Source organism: Eretmochelys imbricata, chromosome 1, assembly GCF_965152235.1.
Source record: "Eretmochelys imbricata isolate rEreImb1 chromosome 1, rEreImb1.hap1, whole genome shotgun sequence".
Classification (NCBI taxonomy): Eukaryota; Metazoa; Chordata; order Testudines; family Cheloniidae; genus Eretmochelys; species Eretmochelys imbricata.
In genome coordinates, this window is record NC_135572.1 from 25,378,409 (window position 1) to 25,406,007 (window position 27,599).

At 40.2% G+C, this 27,599-nt stretch overlaps 1 protein-coding gene across 2 annotated transcripts in view; it reads right to left on the reverse strand.

Moving 5' to 3' along the window:
- Nucleotides 1-27,599, reverse strand: part of GRM5 (glutamate metabotropic receptor 5) — a 315,016-nt gene that overhangs the window by 5,728 nt on the left and 281,689 nt on the right. The window contains exons 7-8 of one of the 2 annotated variants that reach the window (XM_077842219.1): nucleotides 22,684-23,623; nucleotides 6,896-6,991 (exon numbers count right to left, since the gene is read on the reverse strand). In XM_077842219.1, the coding sequence (XP_077698345.1) occupies nucleotides 6,896-6,991; nucleotides 22,684-23,623 (1,036 nt within the window). The remainder of the gene's footprint in view (nucleotides 1-6,895; nucleotides 6,992-22,683; nucleotides 23,624-27,599) is intronic. The other variant, XM_077842228.1, reaches the window with a different exon arrangement.

Sequence of the window (27,599 nt, forward strand, 5' to 3'; positions counted from 1 at the left end):
CACAAACTTTTATGGAAATGAAAAGGTCTCAGTTAAAACTGATTTAGCTATTTTAGTGCAAGTGTAGGTCTGGATGGTCTTGTTTCTGGAGAAAACTCAATTAGCTAAGGTTGGCACCTAAACTGACTTTAGCCATTTCTATTCCTAGCCTACTGTGCCCACATACAGACTTGAACAGAAATAATCATATTGTTTTATGCAACTAATGTAGTTAGGGCATTGTCTTACTCTATCTGTTTAATCAGAGGCCCCTCCACCCTTCTGCCAAGAAGGATTCTTCAAATGCAAAGAAAACTGATAACAAGCATCCCTTCTCAGAGTTCTCTGCCGCCACCTTTTTGAAGACCTCTCTAAATAATCATTCTCTCTGAAAAAGTGCTGAATAATATTAGCTACTTTATCTAGTAATTGACTTTCCCTGACTGGAGCTTTGTGTGTGTGTCCTGGCACTGGTCACTTGGGCAACTGGCAATTTCAGGTTGATAGAAATTTTTTTGAAATGGCCCAAGTTCCTTTAATCTTCGAAGACTGCAAACCATCCAACTTCTTGCACAATGCTACAAACACTTGGGTGAACTAAGTGGCTTATATGGACAGCCTCAGTGAGCCTATAAAGAATGTACAGTTTCTCGAGAATGTCATCTCAACCTTTCTGTCCACTTGATCGCTTAGAAAACGGCACTGCCAGCAATATCCATTTCCCTCAACTTGGTGGACAACCAAAGGAATCCTGGCCATTTGCACTGTAAAGCTGATGCTTCTATATTCCTTTGCAATTTCGGTGTGGATGGCTTTGGTGGGTTGCTATCTATAAGCTTTACCCTTGATCTGAATTACTCTATTATACAGGGTTGGGCAGAAATGTGCCCTGGATCCTGCTTTATATTTCTCTGAATCAGACTCAAGGAGTCCCTCTTCTCTGAGGCAAAGGTCTTCCCAACAAAGTGTGGAAGTCCAGGGGAAGAAGAGATGAGGAAATTCTTTTTTTCCCCCTCTTTAGATTGAATGAAGCGTTGGAATGCTCGGGATCACTTTTGAAGGAAGACCCACACAAGTCGTACAGTGGGAGTAAGCAGGTAAGCCCTTTCACTGCTCATTTGATATGCCTCTTTTAAGGCTCCCATTACTTTTTTTAGCGAGGCTCAAACCACACTTTTGAGCAGGGTTCCCTGAAGTGTAGGGTTGAGGCCTGCTTGTGTGTGTTACAGCCATATTCAAAACAGTACCTCTGAGGAGGGAGAGGTCATGGGGCACAGGAAAGAGGAGGAGCACCTCTGACGTCCTCTACTGGCATTACTCACCTGCCCTCCTTAATCGCGTGTGCTCGTTGGCAGGTGGATGAGCCTGGTTTTACTGCTGGTGATCTTACTTTGCGTCAGCTGAGCTGCTGTTGGGATCAGTCTTGGACTGAGTGCATTTTGTCTCAGTGCCAGGCCTCCTGTTCTCTTCAGCTGCTGCTGCCTGCTAAGTGCTGCTTTGAGGAGGCGGTTCTGTAGAGTCCCCCTCATCAAATTCCAACAGCCTGTGGGACCTGCGAGCTGAAGACACAGGCTGGGCCTGAAGCTGAGGGGAAAAGAGAGCCCCTGTACCTGGAACCTGGGTGGTCCCCTGCCACAGCTGCAATTTGGAGCTGCCCACCCACTGAGCTTCCCCAGCTGCGGAGGAGGAGAGAGCAGTAATTGGGGGAGTAGCAGGAGAGGAAGAGGAAAGCAACAGAAGGAAAATAGGATGGAAGAACAATGTGTTTCACGGCTGAAGTAGTGGAGAGGTCTGAATGGAGCAATCTATCCACCTCCGCAAAGGCAGACATTTCTGGCAAGATACTAGTGGGCAGGACTCCTGGGCTCACCCTGATTGACAGCTCCAGCTGCCTCTGAACAATCAGCAGGAGAGCAGTGGTGGCAAGTGTAAAGACACATCCTATCTAGGCTGGTTAGCATTTTAATGACCAGCTTTATTAAACACAGCAAATAAAGTGAATAAATAGGCATGTCATTATTTCCCCCAGTGGCACTGTAATTCCACTGTGCATAAGTAGCTCACTAGTGACGTATCCATCAAGCCACACAGCTTAAAAGACTCCTATGCTGTGTGCTTTGTAGAGATAAGAGGTAACCAAACAAATCAGACTGGAAATAAACACTGAATCACACAGAGCAAGCATCCATTTTGTCCTAGCCTGTGTTCCTGGGGGAGCTGTGCACCCATTGCACTTTGACTGCAGATCTGTCACGTGATGGCAAAGAATAAAATGGCAAAGAATAAAAAAGAGTTGCTTTCCTCTAACACTGAACAAGGAACTTTGTTCATATTATTCCTCAAGACCCAGGGACCTCGTGGAAGAGACACCATAGCAGAGATACCCTGGGTCTGGTATCTATACACTAATTCACCAAAGAGCACCATGTAAGGTCTCTGTTGTAAGCCTGGGTCACACTGGTCCTCATAATCATTGCAACATGTATTTACAGATAACATGTAAGGAGTTATGTATCTATATGGGAAAAATATATTCTCAAGGCCAACAACTTGGGGCTAGAAACAGGCAAGAGATGTTTATCTATCTTTCTGGCTACATGTAAATTGAGTATCGTATGGTTCACAATAGGTGCCGATATACCATCTGAGCAAAATGCTAAGGAAGGGATTGTGAAATTTTTACAGAGGGGGAAGTTACAGAAAGAAATAAACCAGCAGGAGGAAGCCCTGTTTAAAAGACAATGGATCGCTGGAACTATACTTAAGACTGCAAAGGGACATCCGATTATCCTTCACTGAGGAGACGAACTGCCAGCGTGTTGTGTCTTATGAAAGAAGGGTCACAGCCTGCCTGGTTGAAAACCACGGTAAAAACTTTGGGTCAGCTAAACTTCATTAGCCCAGGGAAATATCTGGTTAGTTCCGTTTAGGCTCCAGAAAGTACATTATGATTTTATTTTATATGTAACTATTTGTTACCATTATTTCTACTTGCTTCTTCTCAAGTCTCTATTCTTGTTAAATAAACCTCTTCTTGTATGTACTGTAACAGCTCTTAGATAAATGAAGTTGAGCGGAGTAGTGATACTGAGGTGTAACTGATAGGTGGGTGTGTAGCGGATCTGTGAATTCTGAGAGTGTGCAGAGGAACAGGACCTGGCTGTTCCGGAGGGATGGTTGGAGAGGACCTATCACTGACCTGTACAGAGAATGCAGGGCCTGTGGAGGCCTGGAAGGCAGTGCTTGTGTTGCCAAAGGCTGGTGGAGTTGGGGAACCAACCACAGCAGCCACAGATAAGGTTCCCTCACCCTCAGGGCAGGTGGTAGTAAGATGCCTCACAATGCTGGGTACCCCCAGAAGTGTCAGACTCTTTGCTATGCTGGCAAGCTTGTACAATCTTCTGCACACTTCTAGGGTCCCTCCTATAAGAACTGATGGCTGAGATTTTTATATCTGCCTGGGGGATCTGGACACCCAGTTCCTGCTAATTTTAATGGAAACTGGGTATCCAAATAACTTAACAGATTTGAAAATCTCAGCCAACATTGACAGAGCAATTTTCATTCCAAAGGAACCCAAAGCAAATTATAAATAGATATACAAACCACAGAGGCAAATCACAGCAGCTGTTTTAACAATACATAGCTGTTTAGGACAGGAAGTGAAGTATATGGTATCTAACTGAAACTACTGGGTGATTTCTAGTAGGACTAATATAATTACCCAAGCTGGAAATTGGTCAGGACCCCAGAGTTAACATTTTTCTTCACTTACAGAGGCCACCCTGAGGCTGCTCATTAACACAAGTGGTCAGGACCTGTGTTTTATTTTCTGTCTGAAATATGGTTGCAGCATCACAATGCTCTATCACCTCGAGTCAGTATGATTCAGAGAGAGAAGAGTTCCACCTATCGAACCATCAGCTCCACTTTCTACAGTAGCTAGGTATTCTTTACAGTTCTTCATCCCTGCTTAGCTGAGGCCTGATAAAAAGCCCATGGAAATTGGTGGCCGTCTCTCCTTTGATTTTAATGGGCCTTACATTATACCACTTATAATATCTTTTGGAGTAAAAGTGGAGAAAGTCCATTTCATCTCTCTACAATGAGAATCACACACACACACACACATCATGCAGAACAGGGAGAAAGATTTAGCACTATCTGGATTTTGTTTTTAGTCTCTAGACTCGTCTTGAATTTTTCCAGTCTGATTATTTCCAGTCTGCACAGAGTATCTAGCATGGAAGTAATTTAGGGTGTATGGCTTGACTGATATATTATTGCAGAGACATTTATGTCATCATTGGAAAAATCACTTGTGAATTATTAATCAGCTTCTTATTTGTTTCATTTAATTAAGACAGTAATTTAAATTCTAAATCATAGCAATGCTACCGAGACTCCTACTTTTTGACAGCCTCATAAAACATTCCATTTCATAGCTGATGTTTATGTGATGTAGGTGAAAGATGCTTGTATGTGATTCAGAACAGATTAACTCCCCTTACATATAGCGTAACTTGCATACAGTAACACAAAAATAATAACTGCTAACATTCTAACATTTATATAGCGCTTTCCATCTTGAAGAAGCCCAACCCCTACTATAGGACGCCAATATAAGGATAATTCATCCACCTCAGAATTGTACCCACATCTAGTTTGGAATACTGTAGCAATACTGCACAAGAGTTTTTAGAAGTGAATAATGTGTAATTGAAACGACGTGTGTAATGTGTAATTTAAACCCAAAAGACATAACTGTAATTTGGTCAGTACCCCCTACAGTCGTGAAAAAAAAATCTGATGGGGTATTTTAATCATCCAAAAATAATCAAAGCCTTGTTGCTATGTTTTCTCAAGACTTCAAGCATCCCTGTGCCTCTAAATATGGGTTTGATACTTACTGGAAAGGAAGAACATCACCTACACTGCTTTCTGCAGCACCTACGGTTTCTTTGGAAGTCTCCCATCCTATTCAGTTCCAGCTCTAGTTAGCTTCTGGGAGCTGACAGAACCACAGCTTGGGCTACTATGGCTGGAGACAACAAAACACCGCCATAAAATACAAATCTAATATCTGTTAAACAACAAATATTCTTAACTGTTTGAGTAGGTCTTATGAATGACAGTCTTGCTATAGAAGTATTACACTGATAAAGTTTCCAGTCTTTCTGACTATTAGGGCATCATCTTTCACAGGAACCTCTTTCTCATCTCTACTTGGCTCAGATGGATTATACTCTGGAATGCACATAGATTCTTCACTGTGAAGATATAAAATATAGGGAGAGTTTATATATAATATAGTTTTATACATGTAGTTTATATATATGTATGTGTAAAGTATTTGTAAAAAGGGGAACTAAACTATGTACAATGAAATACAACTGTTTTACATTTACATGCACTTGTTTCCTCTTCAGTTCTCTCTTATTCAGTGACTCTAACTGGAAAAAACAAATCTAATTGCAGGAAATGGAAGTTAAAAATACCCCCAAAGAACAGAGTGCAGAACACAGACAGGTTGACAAACAAACAGCAGGTGTAGATAAATTTCGAACAACCACATGTGAATGAATGGTGCTGACGTTATTTAAGCAGCCAGGATCCCCAGAGCGTGCATTGTTATAATCACATGCCTTGTGTGCTTGAGTGAGCGTTGTTAAGCACAAGGGGAACATCATGCTGTGTGCATCTTGGAATGCCTTCCTGCAATTACAGGATGGTTCTCTGGTACAAAAATCAGTAAAGCCAAAGGTACATTTTGTTCACCCCTTTGGTTATGTATTATGTTAAAGTTACATTTCTAAGTTGTTTATAAAGGGTTAAATACATCTTTTAAGAAGTGGAAAATCAAATTGTTATAGACTGCAATAGAATCTAACAGGTCAATACGTTGCTTATTATCATGGCTTGTAATCATCTATAATCATCTTCTACCGATATGCTTATAACCATGTATGACACATGTCACTCGCCTGTAACACATTGATCATATTAATCATATGTTAATAGAGGTGGTCGGAAAATGGAATTTCCATCCCATGGGAAATTCCAACATTTCAGTATTTGCTTTTGTCCCAACTTGGGATGAAAATTAAAAATCTTGAAACATTTTGATTGGGAAATATAGGGGAAAAAAATCATTGAAACGTTTCATTTCACTAATGTCAAAACATTATAATATCTTATAAAATATTACTCGCAGTGAATATACTTATAATATTAAACATATTATAGAAATATAATAGTAAAATTTAATATAAAAGTCAAAATGAAATGTACTGAAATGCGAAAACCTAAATGAAGCAAAATAGTCAGAATTAAACAAAACAAGAACATTGAAATGAAACTAAACAACTAAGTCATGCTCCATTTTGATTTTGAATAATTGTGAAGCTTTTCCGTCAAAAAATTTGTTGTCATCAATACATTCCCATGAAACATTTCAATTCTGACAGTAAACTGTTCCATCGATTTTTTCCCAACTAGCTTTCTTCATTAATCCTTTAGAAGCTATTTATTAAGGTAACCCTTTATATAAAGTATGACCCACATTTAGATAGAACTCAGAATTTGCTTACTTGACAGCTAGACTCTGTATTACCATTGCTTATTGTTACCTTCTAATGGGCTGGCCAGGGGTCAAAAGTTTCTCTTGACAAGAGCCCCATATTATGACAACATCATGAATGACAAGTGGTTCCGATTACCGAAATGAGCATGGTGCATTTTTTCAGCTCAAACATAACATGTAAACCAGGGGTGGCCAAGCTTTTTTCTTTTGGACATACTATATGGGATGCACAGTTATTACAGATAGAGGATCTGGGCCAGCACTGTCCCAGAGGTGCTCCTCTTGCTCACAGACATATCACACGGCCCCCAGGCCACTCCACTGTATGCTTACCTGCTCATTGTAGCTCTCCCACCATTTCCCATACTCCCTTTTGGGGTGAAACACTCTATTTCCGACTTGTGCTGGGCCAGTCTCCTGCCTTTGTACCTAACAAATCATGACAACAACAGGAGCAAACAGAAAGAAGTGATTTGTGTGCTCGGCTGCCACCCTGTGCTACAGCTGCTGTGCAGAGTGCCACGCGCGGGAAGCCTGCTATTGCAACGGTGGCTATTGCACCAGCCTGCCGGAGGGGTGCTGGAGAAGCTGCATAAGGCCCCCAGGCCCGTGCTCAACACAAGCAGCAGTGCACAGGAGGTGAGCTCAAGCACTTTCTTTGCTCTAGCGGGAGCGGAGTTATTCTGCAGAGTTAAAACCAAACCAGCCTTTTCTCTCTAGTGTTTCGCTTGTACCAGGTCAATCAGATGCACAGACCGAATGGAAGATTAAGGGAAAGAGAATTTGAAATTAAAGAGCAAAGAGAAGTTAACTAGTTGCTCCTGGGTCACAAAGGACAAGGCCTGAGTTCTCATTCCTAGCTTAATATCCCTCCCTAAACCACTGAGCTCTGCATCTCTGCAGCATCTAACTCATTCTCTCCATTTGTGAAGCCCGAACACTGACCCCTGTTTGGATACACCTTGAGCACAATTTAACACTATGAGTGAATGTCCATAGCCCACACCTGGGTGAGCAAGTGGTATTCAAGGGTCTAATTCATTCCTATGCAGGAGACTAGTGCAAGGCCTGTTCACCACTTACGTCCTCAAAACAGAATTACAGTGGGACTTAATGCAAAGTTCTTATGCTGGCTCTCTGCACAGTGGTGAATTTCACCCTACTTGCTCAAGTTCTAGTTGTATGGGTTCAAGTAGCTATTTAAATGCCTGAATTTGGGATTTGGAAAACCTACAGAGATACTCATACTGAAAATTGGGTCCCCTCTCTTTAAATAGTTGCTTGTGATATTCCACTATCAGATGCCGTGGTCTGCATCACTCATGTTTAGCAAAATTCTTTAAAGCAAATCTGTTTGGTTTGATGCCAGTTAGTTAACATGCTTGTTAACATGACATTATCACTAACATAACCAGATAGCTAATTTGTGGACAATTTATTAACCGGAGGGAAAGTAGAAAAGACTAATCCAAAGCCAGCAACGCAGTAAGACAGCAACAATCTGAGGGCAAGCAAAAAGGGAGCAGTACTTTGACTGACAGTTACAGTGAATGCTGGGTAGGGAAACCATGCCATAGTGAGTGGCAAAGGAAGGAATTAATATAGATCAGCCAAAAAGTTAGTGTAGCAGTGAGCTGGAGACTGCCATGTGGGATGTTCTCAGTGTAGCAAAATCTTGTGTTATTTAAAGGTTCTAACAAGTGAGGCACCATCCTAAAGGAAGAAGCAAAATGCTGTAAAAAACTGCTACCAAAGACTCCAAAGTAACCCATTGTGCTGTATGTGCAGTGCTCCCAATTATGAATGAAGACCATGCAGGATACATACATCTGAATTGCAAGTTGATTCCTACAGTGGAGGAAAAAGTGGAGGGGCTTGAACAGCGGATGAAATCACTGAAAGATATAAAAGGGAGTCAAACTGGATCACACAGGTACTTCCAGCTGCACAGGAGCCTTAACTCAAAGAGAACAACAAGAAAGAAAGAAAGAAAGAAAGAAAGAAAGAAAGAAAGAAAGAAAGAAAGAAAGAAAGTTTCAACCACACAGAAGAGAGAGGAGCAAATAAGAGGAGGAGGAATGTGACATCACGGAGGAAAGAGAATAGGAAAAGCAGGAGAGAAATACAGACACATTTAACCTTGGTATCCAAAATAGATACTCTGCTCTCCACAAGGCAGAAGGAAGCAAAGCAGAAGGTAGCAGAGATGATTATATAGAGAAGAAAAAGAGCAACCCAGGGAGGTTAGAGGTCGAACTACTGACTATGAGCTGAATGGTGAAAAGTAGCCACCAGAAGAAAAGAGATAAGTAATCCTGATTGGTGATGTCATAGTGAGAAACCTAGGCTGGGACACTTGTAGCCCAGATAAAGAAAACAGGATAATTTTCTGTCCCCCAGGTCCCATTATAAATGTGATAATCAGGATGCTGGATCTTGGAAAGTCTGCTGGGGGATCCCAATGATTATAGTCTTTTTGAGACCCAATGACACCTGTGAAAGGAGACTTGATATGATCAAGGGTTGCTTCAAAGACCTGAAAGAAGGGATCTGCTCCATGGTTGCTTATGCAACACTAATTTTTGCCAGTGTATTCATGTCATTATGAACCCCCTGAACCGATCTCTCCCTAACCTACTCCCTAAAGTCCTCTTCATGTTACAGTGGAGGAAAAGCATCAAAGAGCACATAAAGGCTGTGAGTCTCTCTGCTTGGCCTCTGTAGAGCCTGCATGCTTGCTTGCATGGAGCTTCTGTAGGATATAGGGTTTTCTGTGCCAATGGAGGGCAGGGAATGTGGGGCCTGATTTTGCCTCAGTGTTGTCTTTATTTGGAAATACTATAAAAAGATTTTGTTTTTCTTCCTAGTTGTTAAATGCAAAGGTTTTTTAAAAAAATATTAAATCTGAAAGCAAAGTACAAAACAAAAACCCCTTCAAATATATTTTTTCAGTTACCATTAACAAGTTCTATGCAAAAATTATTTTGCACTTTAAATACAATCATATGGAGTGAGGCCAAGCCAAGTTTAACTTAGCTACTTGTGTACAAGATGATTTCTTCTTTTTTATGCAAGCACCTGAACTATAGAACATCACGATGACTCTCTTCAGCAAAAAGGGTAGGAGAGATTTGCTCCTGTGCAGAGGGCCAGTACAAGAGCCATGTACCACTTAAGCTATATTTTGTGGACATAAATGGGGCATATAGGTTTTCTGCTGGTTTTCTGCACAAGGGTGAGCTGCATCCAGCGGTAGAAGTGTTTTATACACAATGATATGCACCATACAATTCTATCAATAGTAGGAAATTTCAAAAGTAATCCATCGTGCAGATCATTTCTGCACTCGCTCCATTTACAAAATTCCCATTGACCCTAGAGAGGGAAATTAGAGGTGATCTGTACTTTATATGGGTGATCAGCAGAGTATTATGGAGAGAAGAGTTTGCTTGCAGGCTGAAAGAAAATATGACAATATAGTGTGAGCTGTTGATGTGTGTGCTACATCATGATAGTAGATAGAAAACACTAAGTAGGATGTTCAGGTGTAAGAAAACAATGGCCTAATTCTGCAGTCCTCTCTCAGATAAAACTCCCATTGAAGACTAGCAATAATTGAAACATTGGGAAGCCAAGAGGAATCTAGGAATTGCCATCCTGGATCAGACCAGTGGTCTATGTAGTTCTGGCACTGAGAATGGCCAAGTGCAGGACACATTTTCTGGCCTTGCTTTGTCTAATATAAACACATAGCAACAGGCATATTTATAAATAATACTACTATTAATAATACCCTACCACAAGACTCTCCTTAGCACACGTTTCACCTTTTGGGGAGAGAAGGAGAGAACAACACGTGCCAGACATGTGGTCACATTGCTGAATGCACTACTGGAAGGCACTCAGATATTATGGTTATGAGCACAGTATAAAAACCTATATAGAATAGAACAGAATAGAAGTACCAATTACTAAGAGGAAGGTGCAAGAAACTTTGCAGTAGGCAGTTATCGGGTAACCTGCCCACAGGAAAAGTTTCCTCCTGGCCCTCAGTAATTAGAGGTTGAATTATGCCATCAAGCATGAAGGTTTCTATTCCTTCCAAAATTAAAAAAAAGATTAATATAATGACTTAGGATATTCTTGGTCTCCCTACAAATATCTAATACATCTGTGAATTTTGCTAAGCTCTTGGCTTTATTAATATCTTGATGCAATGAGTTAAACGGGTTAACTGAGAATTATGTAAAACACTATCTCCTTTTGTCAGTTTTGAATTTGCTACCTCTACATTTCATTGGCTCTCTCTTTCTTGTGTATTATGAGAAAGGGTAAATAGAAGATCTTGATCTACTTTTCTGTAATATTCATTAGTTTTTTTCTTATGCTCTCTAAAAAGAGTAGAACCAATCTCTGATCATGTCAGAGTGTTTCCCTGTCTCAAAATCCTTCTCATCATCAGTCTCTGAATTCCATTGCCTGAATAAGGATTAAATGGGACTGCAAAATTTAGCCCATTGTTCATGCACCACAAAGCAAGGATAATTTGCTGGGGTAGGATATTAGAGAACTGATATAAATCTCTCTCCACTTGCATTTTAAATGGCTCCTCCACTACCATGCAGGTATTTTATTGTTATTATTTATTGAATGCCAACAGTGTGCTTGGCTCTGATTAATCATAGAGAAACACAGCCTCTCTGATCAACAACGTTTTTCCTTCTCAAGGCAGCAGTAATGTCCTCATAAAACTGAAGCCTGGAGGGATGGAAAAGGTGCCATTTCAACAGGAAAAATGAAAAAAACGGAGTCAAATCTGACCATTATTTCTAGGAATGGGCAAAATGGTTAAAAATATGCCTTTTTTCACAAACAGCCTTGCAGTAGACCATTCCTAGAATGGAACCCAAACCAAGGCTTTCTGAAACTCCCTGGAATGCTTGATAAATCTGTATTTGAAGTTTAAAAATAAAATTTCACCCACATCTTCATTTCATGATAGGTTGAAGTGTATGATACTAAAATGCAGCAAGAACACTGGTTCTCATGACAGTTCCAGGTACGTTTTGCAGACTCCCAAGATCTGAACATTTTGAATAAGCCTCTGAACTAGACCCTAACTCCACACTAGGGTAAATCACATACCTTTGTGTCCAAATGTTTGCGAAGTGTCTAGGCTGAGATTGACAGTCGTGTTGGTGAATTTGAGCTGACTGGCAATCAGCTAACTCACGTTTAAACAGGGCCATAAACTCTAGTCTAGACAAATGCTTAAATATTCTTAGCATGTGGCAGTAGGGCATTCTAGTTATGGGGGAAATGATGTAACCTCTGAGCTCAGTTGGTACAATTACAATCTGGTTGTAAACAGTTTGGAGAAAGCTCCTCTCATGAATTTGTTTCCTTCTAGGATTATGACTACATTTTTGCTGTGCACAGCAGTCGGGACTATGTTGGGGAAGCATGTGAATATGTCGATTGCTCCCTGGCTCACTGGCCAAGCTCCTTCATGCCCCTCCATGACTCTTGTTGCAGTGCAGATTCTCCAGGATTTTTCAGGTTAGCCAGGGCTATGGGTAATCATTGGCAATGTACTTCAGGTTTTCTGGTATCCATATGAAAAGAAGGCAAAATTTGGCGTTTAGAATCAGAGCTAATATGGCCTGAAAAGACTGCTTGTGTCCTTCAGGTGCTGATTCAGCAAAGCATTTATGCACATACTTAAGTCCCACTGACTTCAATGAAACAAAATTACTACTTAGGTGCTTTTGCTGAACCTGACCCTCAGTTTGTTCTCCGTACATTTTCAGGATTAATGATTTCCTCATTCTGGTTTTCTCTGCATATGGAGTATATTTCTTATCAAACTATAAGCATGTTATGTTTAAATCCCTAAACTCCCAGTGTCATGTAAGAAAGAGCCAAAGTAGTCTATAATGTTAATAATCCATGGATTTAAAGTCCATAATTACGCATTGATGAAATGCTGTCATTTTGTTGCCAGAGTTGCTTTTAATGGTGCTTTTTAATCTATTTGTGCTTGGAATTTACCTAGAAACTTGGGTAAAACCAAGCCTTCCACCTTCCCAGACAGTGATACATTTTAACAGTGTCAGCTCATACACACATAATATTTTTCAATACTATCTGGCCCTGACACTCGGAAATGATGAAGATTCTACATTTCACAGCAACAGGATAAGCTCTGCCCTTCACTCTAGATAAAAGAAACAAACATTGCGTGCATGGAGAGTTCTGAATAGTTTTAAACTGGTAAAGATAGAACTCTGGAGAATGTTTAATATATTCACTTGATCTGCTACACTGAGCTACAAAACACACTAGAGTTCTTGAAATTCAGTACTGCAATAATTTGTATACCCTGATGGCATGTCTCCGTACTGTACCATCGTGAAGTGATTGGCTTAAAATGGTCTCACTCCCTTATATTATAATAGTTTTGCAATGCCTAAAATAAGTTATATACTGTTGAACACTTCAGGGTTGAGTTTTTTTAACAGAATACAAGCACAATTGCTTAGTGGCACAATTTCGACAAACAGAATTACTTTAAAGCCAAGTTTATAATTTATTTTTTTCCATGTAGGGTGTAATCTTTTTCTTTATAGTCAATTATAATTAAGCAACCATATGTAATTGCAACTGGTGAATTAAAATGACTTTTCTTGATGTAGAGATCTACAAAGGCTCTGAGGATTCCACAGGTAGATGGAAAGAGCAGACTGTCAGTGCAGACTGAATAGTGCTCCCATTTATCTTCTTCCTCTAGGGGTGCTATTGAAAAGATAGATCTTCAGAAATCCTACCCACAGAATCCCTGTAATAGTAGAACCCTGCTATTTTATACCCTCTAGTCCATGCACAAAGCCAGTATTCTCACCTCACTTCCCCATAAAAATATAACAATGTATGCAGTGTGTGGGGGTCTCATTACTAAGACCTCATTACTTTTAGTAATAAATAAGGAAAAATGAACAGTGCACAATGCTTTATCCTGGCTTTGCGTTAAACATTACAACACGCTGGAAATTTTCAAGCTACTTGAGTCTTGTGGTTTGGAATCCCAAAATATTTACAGATGGAAAAATCACCAAAAACAGTTGATCAGCATTCAGTAAATTACTCTGCAAGGAAGATCTTCTCTGATTAACACTGTTTTAACTCTATCCTATGTTTCTAGCAAGTCAGCTTTCTTTCTTTTTTAATTATTTTCTATATGTGTTATTAATCTGCTACTTCTTTATTCAATTTTCAGCCTTCCTAATCTAGTTTCAGGATTCTGCAACTGCATGATTTGGATTTTGGAGAAATAAGATTGCAATAATTTCTCAAGCAGGAGAAAAACCACTGCAAAGCAATGTATTCTTTTGGTCAACTTATCTGTGCTGTAAACCAACCTCAACAGCTGGCAACATACCATATGGACCATATCACCAGACGATAAAAGAAATATAACTGTACCCAAACTAAAACTGTAGGAAGAGGGAAGAAGTTTTATGGATGTAAAGCCTGATTTTAAAGGGTAGCCATTTTAATACCAATAACCAGAGATTGTGCTAAACTAGTTTGGAGAAGTTCAGGTACATCAGGCAATAGCTACCTATTGCTGTCAACTTGCATCTATGGCCAGCATTCATGCACAGGTGCCATCTTCATAGGATTACTTGCAACTCAGTAGAATTTGTGGGTTAGTGCAATGATGGAAAATTAGATAAACAGAGGACACTGTTATGAGGCAAAGTAGTATCCAATTTTTTTTAAAGAGTAATACTGCAGGGGCCCACCTTCTTTGTTTCCTCTTTTCCTTCCTGAAGATATAAGGAAGAGACTTTCTTTTACCTGCTAGCACATACACTGTTTCAAAGCTGGCAGGAAATTTGTATATAATTTAATTTGTACAACTCAGCCTATGATGCTCAATGCAAAGTTATGGGGATACCATCTTAATAACAAAAATAATTCCAGAAAGTAAACTCAGTGTATGTAGCCAAACAATTTATATCAATCTATCAACAATGTTTTAATTAAATTTTAAGTTGAGAAAAAATCCCCAAACAACAACTCTAGCATTGCACACAAATTAAAATTCATTGTAAGCAGAGCATTCAAGAAGATCGATACATTATACAGATGGAGTGCTTTAGCAGTAATTCATCAAAATAATTTAGACCTAATATCCTTCAGAGAGTTTCCTAAAATGTTCCTCAATTATTTTACAGTCCTTGAAGTTTAATTAATCACATTATCACACTTGCCCAGAAAGACACTGGAGTAAATTATCTATGCAGAACTGAATGATTCAAACCATTCAACAACTTCCAGATCTCAATTTTTGTGGTATATGAATTTAGGACAGCTCCAAATGATCTGTTTGGAAAATGAGCAATTAGTAAGTGCAATCAAACCAGTCAAAAAGATGACTGTTTTCTTTGAAGAGTCATACTCTTTTCCTTTTTCTGTCAAAATTGTTCTCTCAGCTGTGTAAACTGACATCTCCATTACAGTTCATTGAGCTAAACAAGTTTACGCCACATATGGATCTAGCCCCTAGTCTTTTTGGGAATGCTGTAGTTCAAAAGGCAACTTCTGCAATCACATATGTGCAATTAGCATTTGCACAATTTAAACTTCTCTTCCACTAAAAATTATCCTTAGCATCTCTTGCATCCTCCTCTCCATTTTCAAGCAGTAATTTTATTGAGCAACTTCCATTATATTTACTACATTGACAGTGGCAGTGAAGTCATACTTTGTCTCTGCTAAGATGTGGAGTTGTGATCCATTATAGTTCTTCACTTCTCTTCAACAGTTACAGTTACTCTAAGAGTATTGTCTCTGGACCATCAAGTCATTTCTGCGTTAAGGGATGGGTTTATTTGTATGTCACCTCTTAAGGGCTGGTTTCTCCTAAGTCACAAGGATAGATCCTACAGAAAGGCTTTCTGCTTCTGACCTCTGATCATTAGTAGAAGAAAAGGCAGGCTATGAAAGAAGTCTAAAATTCTCTATGTCAGAATACAACTAATTAGAGATGCCATTCGCATCTCACAGATGTTCTAGTAGTTATGGGGGCAAACACCATACATGGTGAAAATGCAGCCTGAGTTTCATGGAGCCATCAGTCCTGTGACTGATAGAGAGTTGAAGATAAATCTAACCACTAGAAACTGCACATACCTCCTAACAGAGAAACTGCTTCTCATGAGCACAAATGTATGTCTGTTAAAGGTTGTACTTTGTGTGCCAATCACAGCATACTGTGTCATTGGGCAGTAAAATCACTACTCAAACCAGTGGCAATTACAATGCTATAGATATTGTACATTCTTAATTTTTCAGGGAAGCATAGTAAGTGGCAGAGACATACAGAACATTTAATTGTGACTGACTTTTAAAAATATTTGAAGACAAATGTTTTTGAAAGTGATTTACTATTATTCTTAATTATTTATAGTCACTAGTATATCATTTTATATACCACAGTAGAATTTTCCTTTACATTTACTCATTATCTACATTCTAAAAGTAAGAAAGCCCTTGTTTGAATATGAATAATCACATTTCTTTTCAGCATTTTGCAATGTTCACCTAATATATACAGTCACCTTTCAAGCCTGTTCTGTTTCTAAATGCGTACAGCATACAACCCTTTTGGTGTGCGTAGTCAGTATAAATGGTGATCCAAAATAGGGATAGGTCATTACAAGCAGCTCTGGAGCCATCCTTCTAACTGATCTTAACATAGCGAAATGACTACCTTCTTAGTATCTCTCTGTTTGGGCCAGAACACCAGTCTGAGCAGAACTACAACCATTTGTAAGAACTGTAAACAACTAATCTATAAAATTCCAAAGCCTGTTATTTCTATGCGTAAGAAGTGCTCTTCTAAGATCCTCTCTGTATTTATCTATTTGTCTTGCCATCTGATGTACCTATTAACTCATCAGTCTCTTCAGTCCAACAGACCTCTAAGATTTGCTCAGCCTTTTGGTTGTAATGGATGTGATCTTGATTCTTAAAGACTATGCGCTGACGTAAAACACCGGTAGACAAAAAAATGCCTCAAATAATTGGGTCTTGAGAAAGAATTATACACGTGTTCAAGAACTTGTCTACACCTCTGATTAATCAAAACAGGAACTGTGTCTTTGCAAATTGGCATTGGTACTAATAAATGCCCTGTGTTCTGACAGAATACGGTGTAGCCGACTCTAACGACAAACTTCTTACTTAGTGGGGATATGGAAAACAAGTGCCTGCCATCAAACAACAACGCCCAGTTTTCAGCAAGGATCAGCTATCTTCTCCTGCTGCATCATTCTGGCTTGTGTTCTTCACAGCATGGCCTTGTCTTCTTTCCTCGACTAAACAGTTCCATATCAGGTAAAAATCCTTTTACTTCCCTTAGGATTTTCATCTCAGTAAGGTACATAGAATTTGAATCTCTCTCGGGCTCATCACTGGCATTGCATTGCTGGTGAATATGCATACTGACAGCACCTGATCCAACAGCTTGAAGTCCATGTCTCAGAGTCTGTCCACTGGTTCATGGACTTGTCCTCCAACCACTCAAAATCTGCTACCTGGACTATATGAATGGCTAAAATATTGCTTATAATAGACTCTATCCTACAGCAGGTTGGTATAATGCCAGGATTCAATGACAAATACTTGACTTGAATGGGCTGGTTTCCCAATGGCTGGAAACTCAGGGCACTCTCCAGAGTCTTCTAAATAACAAATAATAGCAACAATTCACTCTTATATGACAGTGGAGTCTCTTAAAAGAGTTGCTTTGTCTCAGCAGATGTGGAAAAGAGGACTGATTTCTTCATTGTGATGCACTGGTTTTGCTGAGGGTACTGCAGCAAAGACAAACACATTTAAAGAGTCTCTAGTTGTAATGCTGTAAATCTCCAGAGTGAAATACAAACAACAACTAATCACACTCATGAATAATACTCTCAAAATACTACACAATTAATTTGCATCAGTAGAATCTTGCTAATTCACACCAATTATTGGGAGTCCCATAGTGAATTACTGAATTTTGTGAATTCACAAATAGTGAACAAATATAATAAAAGATCAGGATAAAACATCACAAAATATACTTTATTAATTTCTTTGAGAACTACAATTTAATTTTAATCCTTTAAGAAATACTGCATAATGAACTTTTCATTCCACCAGGAACTCAGAAGGGATGTTAAACAGAAGCTAATAAAACTAGACATTTTAAAACTTAGAAAGTCTGGGTAACTTGCATCCAAGAGCTGTGAAAGAGCTGGCTGAGAGCTCTCTCAACCAGTAATGTTTATTTTCAAGAAGTCTTGGAACTCTGGGGAAGTTCCAGATGATGGGAAGAAACTAATGTTGTGCCAATACTTACAAGGGGTAAATGGGATGACCAGAGTAACTGTAGTCCTGTTACCCTAACATTAACCCCAGGCAAAGGTATGATAAGATCAAGTGACTGGAAGATGAAGCTAGACAAATTCAGACTGGAAATAAGGTGCACATTGTTAACAGTGAAAATAATTAACCATTAGAACAACTTTCTAAGGGCTATGGTTGATTCTCTATCACTGGCAATTTTTAAATCAAGATCGGATGTTTCTTCTAATGATATGCTCCAGTTCAAAGAGGGATTAATTTGGGGAAGTGCTATCACCTGTGTTGTACATGAGCTCAGACTAGATGATCACAGTGGTCCCTTTGGGACTTAGTAGCCATGAATCTACAAATCTAAGCAATGTGCTAATGAAGTTTTAGTAATACCAGATATCACTACCACACTTTGTTATTAAAGTTTAATGCTAATGGACTCTGCAAGTTTTCTGTGGAAGCAGAAATTAATTGGAATCCTTTTCTGTTCACAGGCTCTATCTTGCTGTTCAGATCTGGATGGGTGAAGAGTTTCAAGTGCGGAAGAATTGAAACACATGGTCAGTTGACCATCTACTTAGTCAGCTGCTGTTGAGTGACTACTATGTATCATTCTATGTACATACTCCTGCTATGTAACGATCTCTACAACTGGCTTTACAGTATGGCTCATGCTTTTTTTAAAATGGATCCTCACTTTCCATAACAATCAGTGTCACTAAGAGTAAGTGGCCAATCTTGATCTGCTTGTCACTTTTGTGTACATTTGATGCTCCCAATTGACCCTGTCTCTTGTGTGACTGCTGATGGCATTTCCACCCAAGTGGGCTCCTACATCATCACAGAGGGTGTGGCCAGTTAGGACAGCAGCAGCTGCCTGAAAAGGTTGCAGAAATCATAAGATGGTTACCCTTACCTCCCACCATTTTTTAAAAAAGTGGATCTGGGTGTGGGGGGACTAAGTGGGGGCAACTGGGAAGGAGCATTTGAGACCTCCCCAGCTCTGGGGACAGGGAGAGCTAAAAAATCACCCTTCAAAAGGAAAATGAATGAGCAAGTGATGGCCCAGGCCTGAGCTAAGGAGGAGGTCTTGGATGGATGCACACCTATCCTGGTATTTGTGAGCATAAGCTGGGCATAAGGAAACGTGCCTGTGTGCTTTTGGGAATGCACATTTTAAGGGATAGGCCAATACAGACACAAATGTACTGCTGAATAAACTTTCAGACCTAAGAAGTTAGATAGAACCATTGGAATATCACTTCCAATCTCTGTGCAATAGTAGATATATTCCAAACCTTTTGCTTCTGGTCCCAGCTACGAATGCTACAAGAGCAGATTTTGTGGAAACATTATGTGGTTTCATCCAGGCTTGGGCATGGAAGTCCATGAAAAATGAGGATGAGACACTTCGCCCGAATATTTTAGAATCTTAAAAAGATGTTTGGTTGATATTTTGTGCTAAAAATTGCAGAGGCTTTGCGAGTGAATAGGGTATTCATTTTTTCCCCAACCAATTTGCCCATCTCTCGACCCCTAGATACTATGGTGACTAAGCACTCTGGAAATGCAGAAATAAGATGAGATGAAAGGTAATTAGGCTGTGCGTCTTTGATTCTGGCTATGATGTGTAGTACATAATACTTTGTGGATTTGCTTCAATTAATGTTGTGCATTGATTTGATACACGATCTTTTCTTTTAATTGAGGAGAGAATGTATTTGGGTGGATTTTGCAAAATCAGAAGAGCTTGCATTAAATTCACAACGTGAATTTCATTTCATTGGGTAATGAATATTTTTGTAAGGCGCACTCTCTACATATTTCAGCATTTGAATGCTCATTTCAGCGTATAGCCATAGTATTTCTGAGTTTCTGAATTGAACAGCACCTTATGCAAAAAGTCATTTAGGATTCTAACAGATGTACTAGTTTATTTAGGCAAGAGCAGTCTCTTTATCTGTCATTTTGCAGCTGACGTGAAAGCTTTGAATGGAGCCATGGCATTATCTGTTTGACAATAATTTGATGGAACACTACATTGTGGTATAAATTAGTGTCAAGAAGCAAAATGTTAATGATAGGGGCCCTTCCATGCACTGGTGACTTAAATAGCATGTTTCCTTAAAAACTCAACAATGACTCACTCCCCATTTTAATAAAACCCCTCTATGCTATTTAAATATGTTGTGTAGTTCTGGTGCATATTTTCTTTGATTGCAAGTACCTTAGGGTTGACTTGAATAGGTTCCATATAAATAGTTGAGCACAGTACTGATTTATTCTCTGAAATATGTTACTTTATACACCATATTATTATTGAGAAGTGTTTGACCATTAAATAAAATGGTGTTCATATAGTATAGCGGGCAGAATTAAAGTTGAGAAAGCTTTTCTGTTCCACCTTGGAGATGACATCAGATCTCGGTAGACTCAGGAGTGGAATCTTAAATTTACCCTATGAATTTAATGTTACTATTTAAAATGCAAACCCAAAAAGTATAAAAAAGGCCTGACCCACAGAAAGTTTTTGATGGATTAATGGACCTTTTTAATTCATGGTCAGATTCTCAGTTGCTGTAAATTGGCATAGCTCTGTTGAGCTCAATGGAGCTATTCTAGTTGGGATCACCTGAGGGTCTGTTTTCATTTATTTTAGGAGTCATTTATCCATGCTCCTCACAAATAAAGGAACTATTTCCCCCTAGAATTCAGATTAAATGGACTTGCTGTTAATTTCTACCCTACCAAACAGACAGGTCAATCTGATAGTTTGGGGGCACATGCTTCTTGTATATATGTACATTGCATTCTGAGTGCTGTACAGAGCCAAGCTCACTACCAGCAAAATAGTAACAATAAAGAAGAACAAATTACTGGTTTATTGGGTTTTTTTTTTAGAACTCAATGCTCAGGGCACATGTGTATCGACCGTTAAAAACACAACAGTAATTTCAGGTCAGTGTCCAACAAACTTTTCCACCTGGATCTTCCCTAAAACTAAGAGCTTCCACCAAACCAAACCAACTGCCACTCCCTGCTACTTAGAAAAATCCTGGGTGAGCAAATAGGCCTTGCAGCCTGACCTGAAGTTGAACACATTTGGACTCTAATGATCCAAAGCAGGAAGAATATTCCACAGCTGAGGCTCTTTCATGGAGAACATTTGCTTCCAACCCCTTACAGACAAACCATGGAGCTGTTAGCTTGAGCACTTCGGATGATCTCAACTGCCCAGGTATTGCATGGAGAGAACCTCTATCTGAAGTACCCATGTTTCAACTCATTTAAAACTCACATCTTAAATTGCAAATGAACTGGAAATGAACTGGAAGCGAGTGTTGATCACAGTGTGCCCGTGTAACATATTTCTTTCTTTAAGCCTATACTGACAGGCACAGCCTGCATTAGTGGAAATTTCAGAGTGGTCTTAAGCAGTCACCTCGCAGAGTACACTGTAATAACTGAGGTGACAAAAGCCTCTGGCAAAGGCTGTACCTCCTTCCAACCGGTACAAGTGTGTACTTGACCCTGATTACTACCTGTGCATGAAGAAGCATATGGAAGCAAACTCCCACTGATTTCAACAGGCTTTAGCGCTGCGTATGTGAAGGCATCCAATTCATAAGCCCTAAAATGCATGCCCTGGCTCCCATTTATTTCAATGTGGAATGGAATTTGTCCCTCTGTAATTTCAATGCAATACAAACATAGCTAAGTAATGAAAAGGTATGTTTTCTGCACCTGTACATAGCCAGGTCTTTTCCCACATAGCAGCATTTAGCCAGCTGAAACCAGTCCCATTGCAACCATGCCACAAGTGGTAGGGACCAAAAGAAGTAAGTGAACTTCCCTATTTTATCTCCAAGCTAGACTGTATCTCCTCCTAAAGATGGGCTTCTGCTTCTGCTGTTCACCTACAAATTCTTGTGCCCTGAATATGCATCTTTTCTTGATGACCATTAAGGGCAAATGCTTCATTGGGAAGTACTACTTGGTCAGTGACAGGACAAAGTACGGTTGCAAGAGTGTAACCTGTTGACAGAAGGAATTGAGGAGATTGAGAGGATGGAAAAAGAGAAGGATCTCAGGAAAAAGGAGAGAAGGTAGATGAGGGCAAAAGAGTAAAGATTGGAAGAGAGTATAAGAGAAAGGAAAATAAGAGAATGGTAGAGAAGAGGTAGAATAGTCACATGAAATAAATCCCTGGAGGCTCAAGAGTTGCCATTAACGACCGAATTTATATTGATAGCTTCACCTCTGATTATGTAGCTTTAGCAGCAATTCTGTTGTCTTACGGTTGTGACTAGATATAAATACAGTATGTTAGTGGCTATGACTTTCACCAGAGTGAAAGAGATTTCGAATGAACACGTTCAGGAAAAGGCAATCATTTATATTTCTTGGGGGGGGGTTACGATCTTATTTCCCTCTCTTTAACACAGCTGATGCTTTCGACCTAGTAATTATGCTTGCTTATATTTGGTTTGCTACTCTAAATGGTCTTCACCCATAGGCAGCCTTTTGCCTGAAACAGACCTACCATGAAACTGAGATAACACAGGAGCCCATATCTGCCCATCCTAGGTGAAATACATCCCAGTGCAGAGGTGAAGTAAATTAAATTGGCTCCTATTTCTCCTTCCACTAGTATTATTCCACACTCAGAAGACCATAATTGTTCCAAACACTCCCATATTTGCAAAATTTACCTTAGAGTTTCACCAGACGATCCCCTTCTTTTCCATAGGTTGACCAGGCTACTTGAGCGGCTTGCAGCTGAAGATGACTTTCCATCCCCTACATGCATGCGGACCACGGTCGACGTGGTGAACGCGCTGCGTACATTCCTTTCTGGCTTAGCGAGGATGATGTACACCTTTGGCACAAACATGCACCCAAGGGCCACAGTGGCACTCAGGCTTACAGAAAAACACATGGTGATTATCTTGTAGTTGCTACCAAAATATATGGGCACAAAGGCCAGCCAAATGATACAGGTGGTATACATTGTAAAGGCAATATACTTTGCTTCATTGAAATTAGCCGGGACATTTCTGGTCTTAAATGCATAAAAGGTGCAACTTAAAATTAATAATCCATTGTATCCAAGGGGAGTTACAACACCCAAGTTGGTGGTGTTACAAATCAAGTAGACCTCTCGGATACTTGGATAATCATGCATTATATCTGGTGGCTCCATTATGAAAAGGGCAACAATTATGCCTAACTGTATACATATTAATATAAATGCAATAACCAACTGGGCACAGGCACTCATGAACCTAGGTTTCTTTGTACAGATTTTCTTCTTGCTGCCAGCTAGAATTCTTGCAATGCGATTGGTTTTAGTTACTAGGGCAGAGTAACTCATAGCTGGGGACAGACCGATGCCAATTCTTTGAAGGTAACAATAAATCCGTTGGGGCTTTGCAATGAGACAGAAAGTACACAAGTAACCCAAGCAGATGCCAGCGAGAATAATGTAGCAGAGTTCTCGGCTGGATGACTTGACAACTGGGGTATCGCGGTACATGATGAATACAGCGGTAACAAACAGGGTGGCCAGTAAACCCAGACAGGAAAAAACAACCGCTGCTATTGGTTCAGGATCGCCCCATCTGAGGTACTGGACTGGGATGAGATCACAACCTGTTGTAAAAGAAAAAGTGGCAAATGGAAATATACAGAGTCAGATTTGTATAACTGCAGTTTCTTCTTGCTAATTTTATCTAATTTCAGTCTTTCCATAACTTTTCAGAGGCGTATGTGTATAGAATGGCAATGGACTAATTGTTTAGATGACATTGCTAGGATGGCACGTGAGACATTTTTCAGTGTTATCTTATCTTAGTAACGTAGAGCATCTTATTTTGAGCCCGTGGGGACATCTTCTAAAAAAGGCCAGTACAAGCAGACATTTGGAGCACGAATTGCAAAAGCATTTAGCACTGGCCTACTTCAACTGACTTCAGAGAGTTAGGCCAACCTGAGAGCTTTTGAGCAGGCCACCTATAGTCATGCTGTGTATTTTGGCTTTTTATGTGTAATTAAAATAATTTATCAGCCATTTTCACAGTCGTATTACATGAAATTGAATGTAGTTACTCTGTAGTAATATACACCTCAGTGAGGCACCACATCTTCAGTACGACCAGGTATGCTATATTCTGTGTACTATATTGTTGCCTCCGTCTATGGGAACAGAGATGTCAGCGATCTTGCTTTGTCTCTCAAAGGGCATGGAAGGACAGCACTGTTACCCCCTTTTCCGCTCCTCTTCTTGGGTGTTCTATGGGCTCAGAATACACGGCTGGGGTGTAGTGGGGGGCCTGATAGCAATCACTCTCTACGTCATTGTATCCTCCCTTCGGGGTGAAAGTAACTTAAAGGACTTACCAGTATGCCAGAGTCCTGAGCGGGGGCGTGGCCTCAACTGAAAGAGGCGTGGCCTCAACCGGAAGCGGCAGGGCCTTTAAATCAAGATTTAAAGGCCCTGGGGCTCCGGCTGAGAGCCACGGGGCCTTTAGATCACCCCCGGAGCTCCCAGCTGCACAGGCAGCTGGGAGCCGCAGGGAGATTTAAAGGGCCCAGGGCTCCAGCTGCTGCTACCTCAGTGAAGCTGTGGGCCCTTTAAATCACCACCGGAGCTCTGTCACCACTACCCCGGGGCTCCAGCAGTGGGGCTTGGGCAGCGATTTAAAGGGCCCAGGGCTCCAGCCGCTGCAGGGAGCCCTGAGTCCTTTAAAGTGCCAGCCTGAGGAAGCTGGTCCGGTCCGGCACAGCGTACCAGCTCTTGCCAGTACGCCGTACCAGACCGTACTGGCTTACTTTCACCTCTGCCTCCCTTCATCCTCATGAGACATTTTGCAAGTAAGGCCTTGTCTTTGCAAGACAAATGGCACTGAATTGACTAGACAGGTTTAGAAACCAGTTGAGTTAAATCAGTGCAAAGCCTTCTCATGGACACTTGCATTTTGGTTTAGTGTTTATATGAATTTAGTTTCAGCCAGTAAGGAATCAAATTAAGCTCAAAATAATTCACTCTTATACCAAATTAAGGCCATTTACACTTGGGTATTGCACCGATTTAATAAAACCAGCTCTAAACTGCTATAGACAAATTTTCTCATGGAACAGAATATCAGGGTTGGAAGGGACCTCAGGAGGTCATCTAGTCCAATCCCCTTCTCAAAGCAGGACTAATCCCCAATTTTTGCCCTAGATGGCCCCCTCAAGGATTGAACTCATAACCCTGGGTTTAGCAGGCCAACACTCAAACCACTGAACTATCTCTCTCCCCCAAGAAGGAGACAAGGCCTATGTTAGTGCTGTCTCTATTGTAAGCCTTGATTTGGCTGGTTTCATCCTCTGCAATGTGGAACTTCTTCTGGGGTGATGAACTGTTCCCAGGGGAGCAGCCAGGTGTGGAGCCCTTGGCAACCCAGCTCCATTAGAGCTTTGTTGTGATAAGGGCTGATTGGCATTGCACAGGGGTCTCTGAATAGATGCACCTGCCTCTGAGAATCCCAAGGGATCTTGTTTATCTTGTGGCCAAATCCCCAGTCAGTCCCACAAGGGGAACTGCAGCCCCCTTAAGGGAAGATTAGCTGGGGAAGTCTGAGGTTTCCTTCACAGAACCAGTGGTACCAACTCTCGCAAACCTCACAACATGTGGTATTTTTCTTTAAGCCTCAGTTGCTGGACTCCACAGATTATGTGGGAACCTGAGCTTTCACTTAAAAAAAAGTACGTTTATAACCCTCATGGTTACAGAGAAAAGCTTGAACACGTGAAATGAATTAATCCTAAAGACTCACAAACCAGAAGGAAAATGAAAGGAACCCCAACATTTACTTATTTATTAAAACCACAGCATGATTTTTAAGCCAATCTCTTGATTTTCTGTAGATTGATTTGGGATTTTTGAAGGCTTGAGCTTTGCAATAGCACCTGTGTCGTGTAGGAGCAGCCCACATACTAGATGGCTTTCAGGCCTTTTACACCTGCTCCGTGCCTACATAGTTCAAACACTGATTATTTTGTAAATCATCATTTTTCAGACCACACTGTTTGATTAGCTATTAATAACATATACTTCTGTCAATTTATCACTAATACCAATGCTAATAATATTTAATCAAAATAAAGACATGCAATTTTTGTTCTGTTACTTCCATAATAATGATGGCTTACAGTTCAAAATGCACTTAGCTACCATGGTGAAAGGTGCTTAAGGAAAACACAAACTTGACAGAGAGGCACTAATGGATGCCTGTAATCTCGCATTAACACGTCATTCCATTTTCCCACAGCTATAACTTTAACAATCAATGCCACAGTGAATTAAATATTTCCTAAGCAGGAAACTAACTACTGGTCTCATCAGCCCCCATGTTGCTGACCTATGACTCTCCAGGCTGGAAGAGATGACTCAGTACATTTTCTTAGCTAATAGGGGAGGATATGGAAACATTTTGTATATGGCTGGACCCAGGAAGTGACACCTCTCTCTTTGCAGGGTGAGGAGGAGCAGGTCAGGCCGGAGCGGCTGCACGGTGAGCTGAGAGCTGTTTATATTTTACACAATCTATGTGTTTATTTACCTACGTTCTTTTAGGATTTGATCCAAAGACCATTGAAGTTAATGGAAAAACTCCCATTGACTTCAATGTGCTTTGGATCAGGCTCATACTCCTCCCTACACTGAATGTCCCTTATATAGGTGACATCTCTCACTGAGTTTTCAAGGGCTCTGATCTTATTATGGAAGGTTCCTTTCTGGGAATGTCAACATAGCAAAACCATTGACTAAGGAAGATTGTTTCAGTGCTTGAGAATGTGACGTGGCACCTGGATAGGGCACTTGTCTCTGTGCCAGTCTGAGGTCCCCCCGGCTTTCAAACACCATTTGTTCTAAACAGAGGTGCCAAGTGTTTACAGATTGAGAATGAGATGGACAAAATAAATAAATAAATAAGAAGGGAGGTACATATCTGCAGGAAAAAAAGAACTCTGCAGAGAAAATTGTTTTTATTACTAAGAAAGAACTTTTGTCAGTAATTAAATCTATTGTCCATTTGCACCATTATTTGTATGGGAGAAAATCTGTGCTTATCTCAGATCACGAGTCTTTACAATGGCCCTTTACAGTTAGAGAATCATGAAGGGGCATTTAGCCAAGCAGCTGCAGGAACCCAGGACCTGATCCAAAGCCCACTGACATCAATTAAGAGTCTTTCCATTGATGTCAATTCAATGGGCTTTGGATCAGGCCCTATAAGCATATGAATCCAAGGTCACACACATGATAAATGGATGCTTTGTCCAAATACCCTTGTTGAATGATGTGTAAAATAGAGGATGTGACCATATGTAGTCACTACCTGCCCCCATGGCATTTTTGATAAGAGTAGAGTGTTAACTCTGTCCAAATTCTAACTCAGTTAACTGCATTCTGCCGACAGAAACATACACCTGCCATGTTTCAATCCAGAGATTGATAAATGTCAGTGGTGAGGAAAGTGATCCCTACATAGTGTTTGTGTATTAGTTAATGGGGCACTTTGTTCTCTTTTGGGGTGACACATAGTATACACACTGATAACATAATATTGGGCCAGATCCC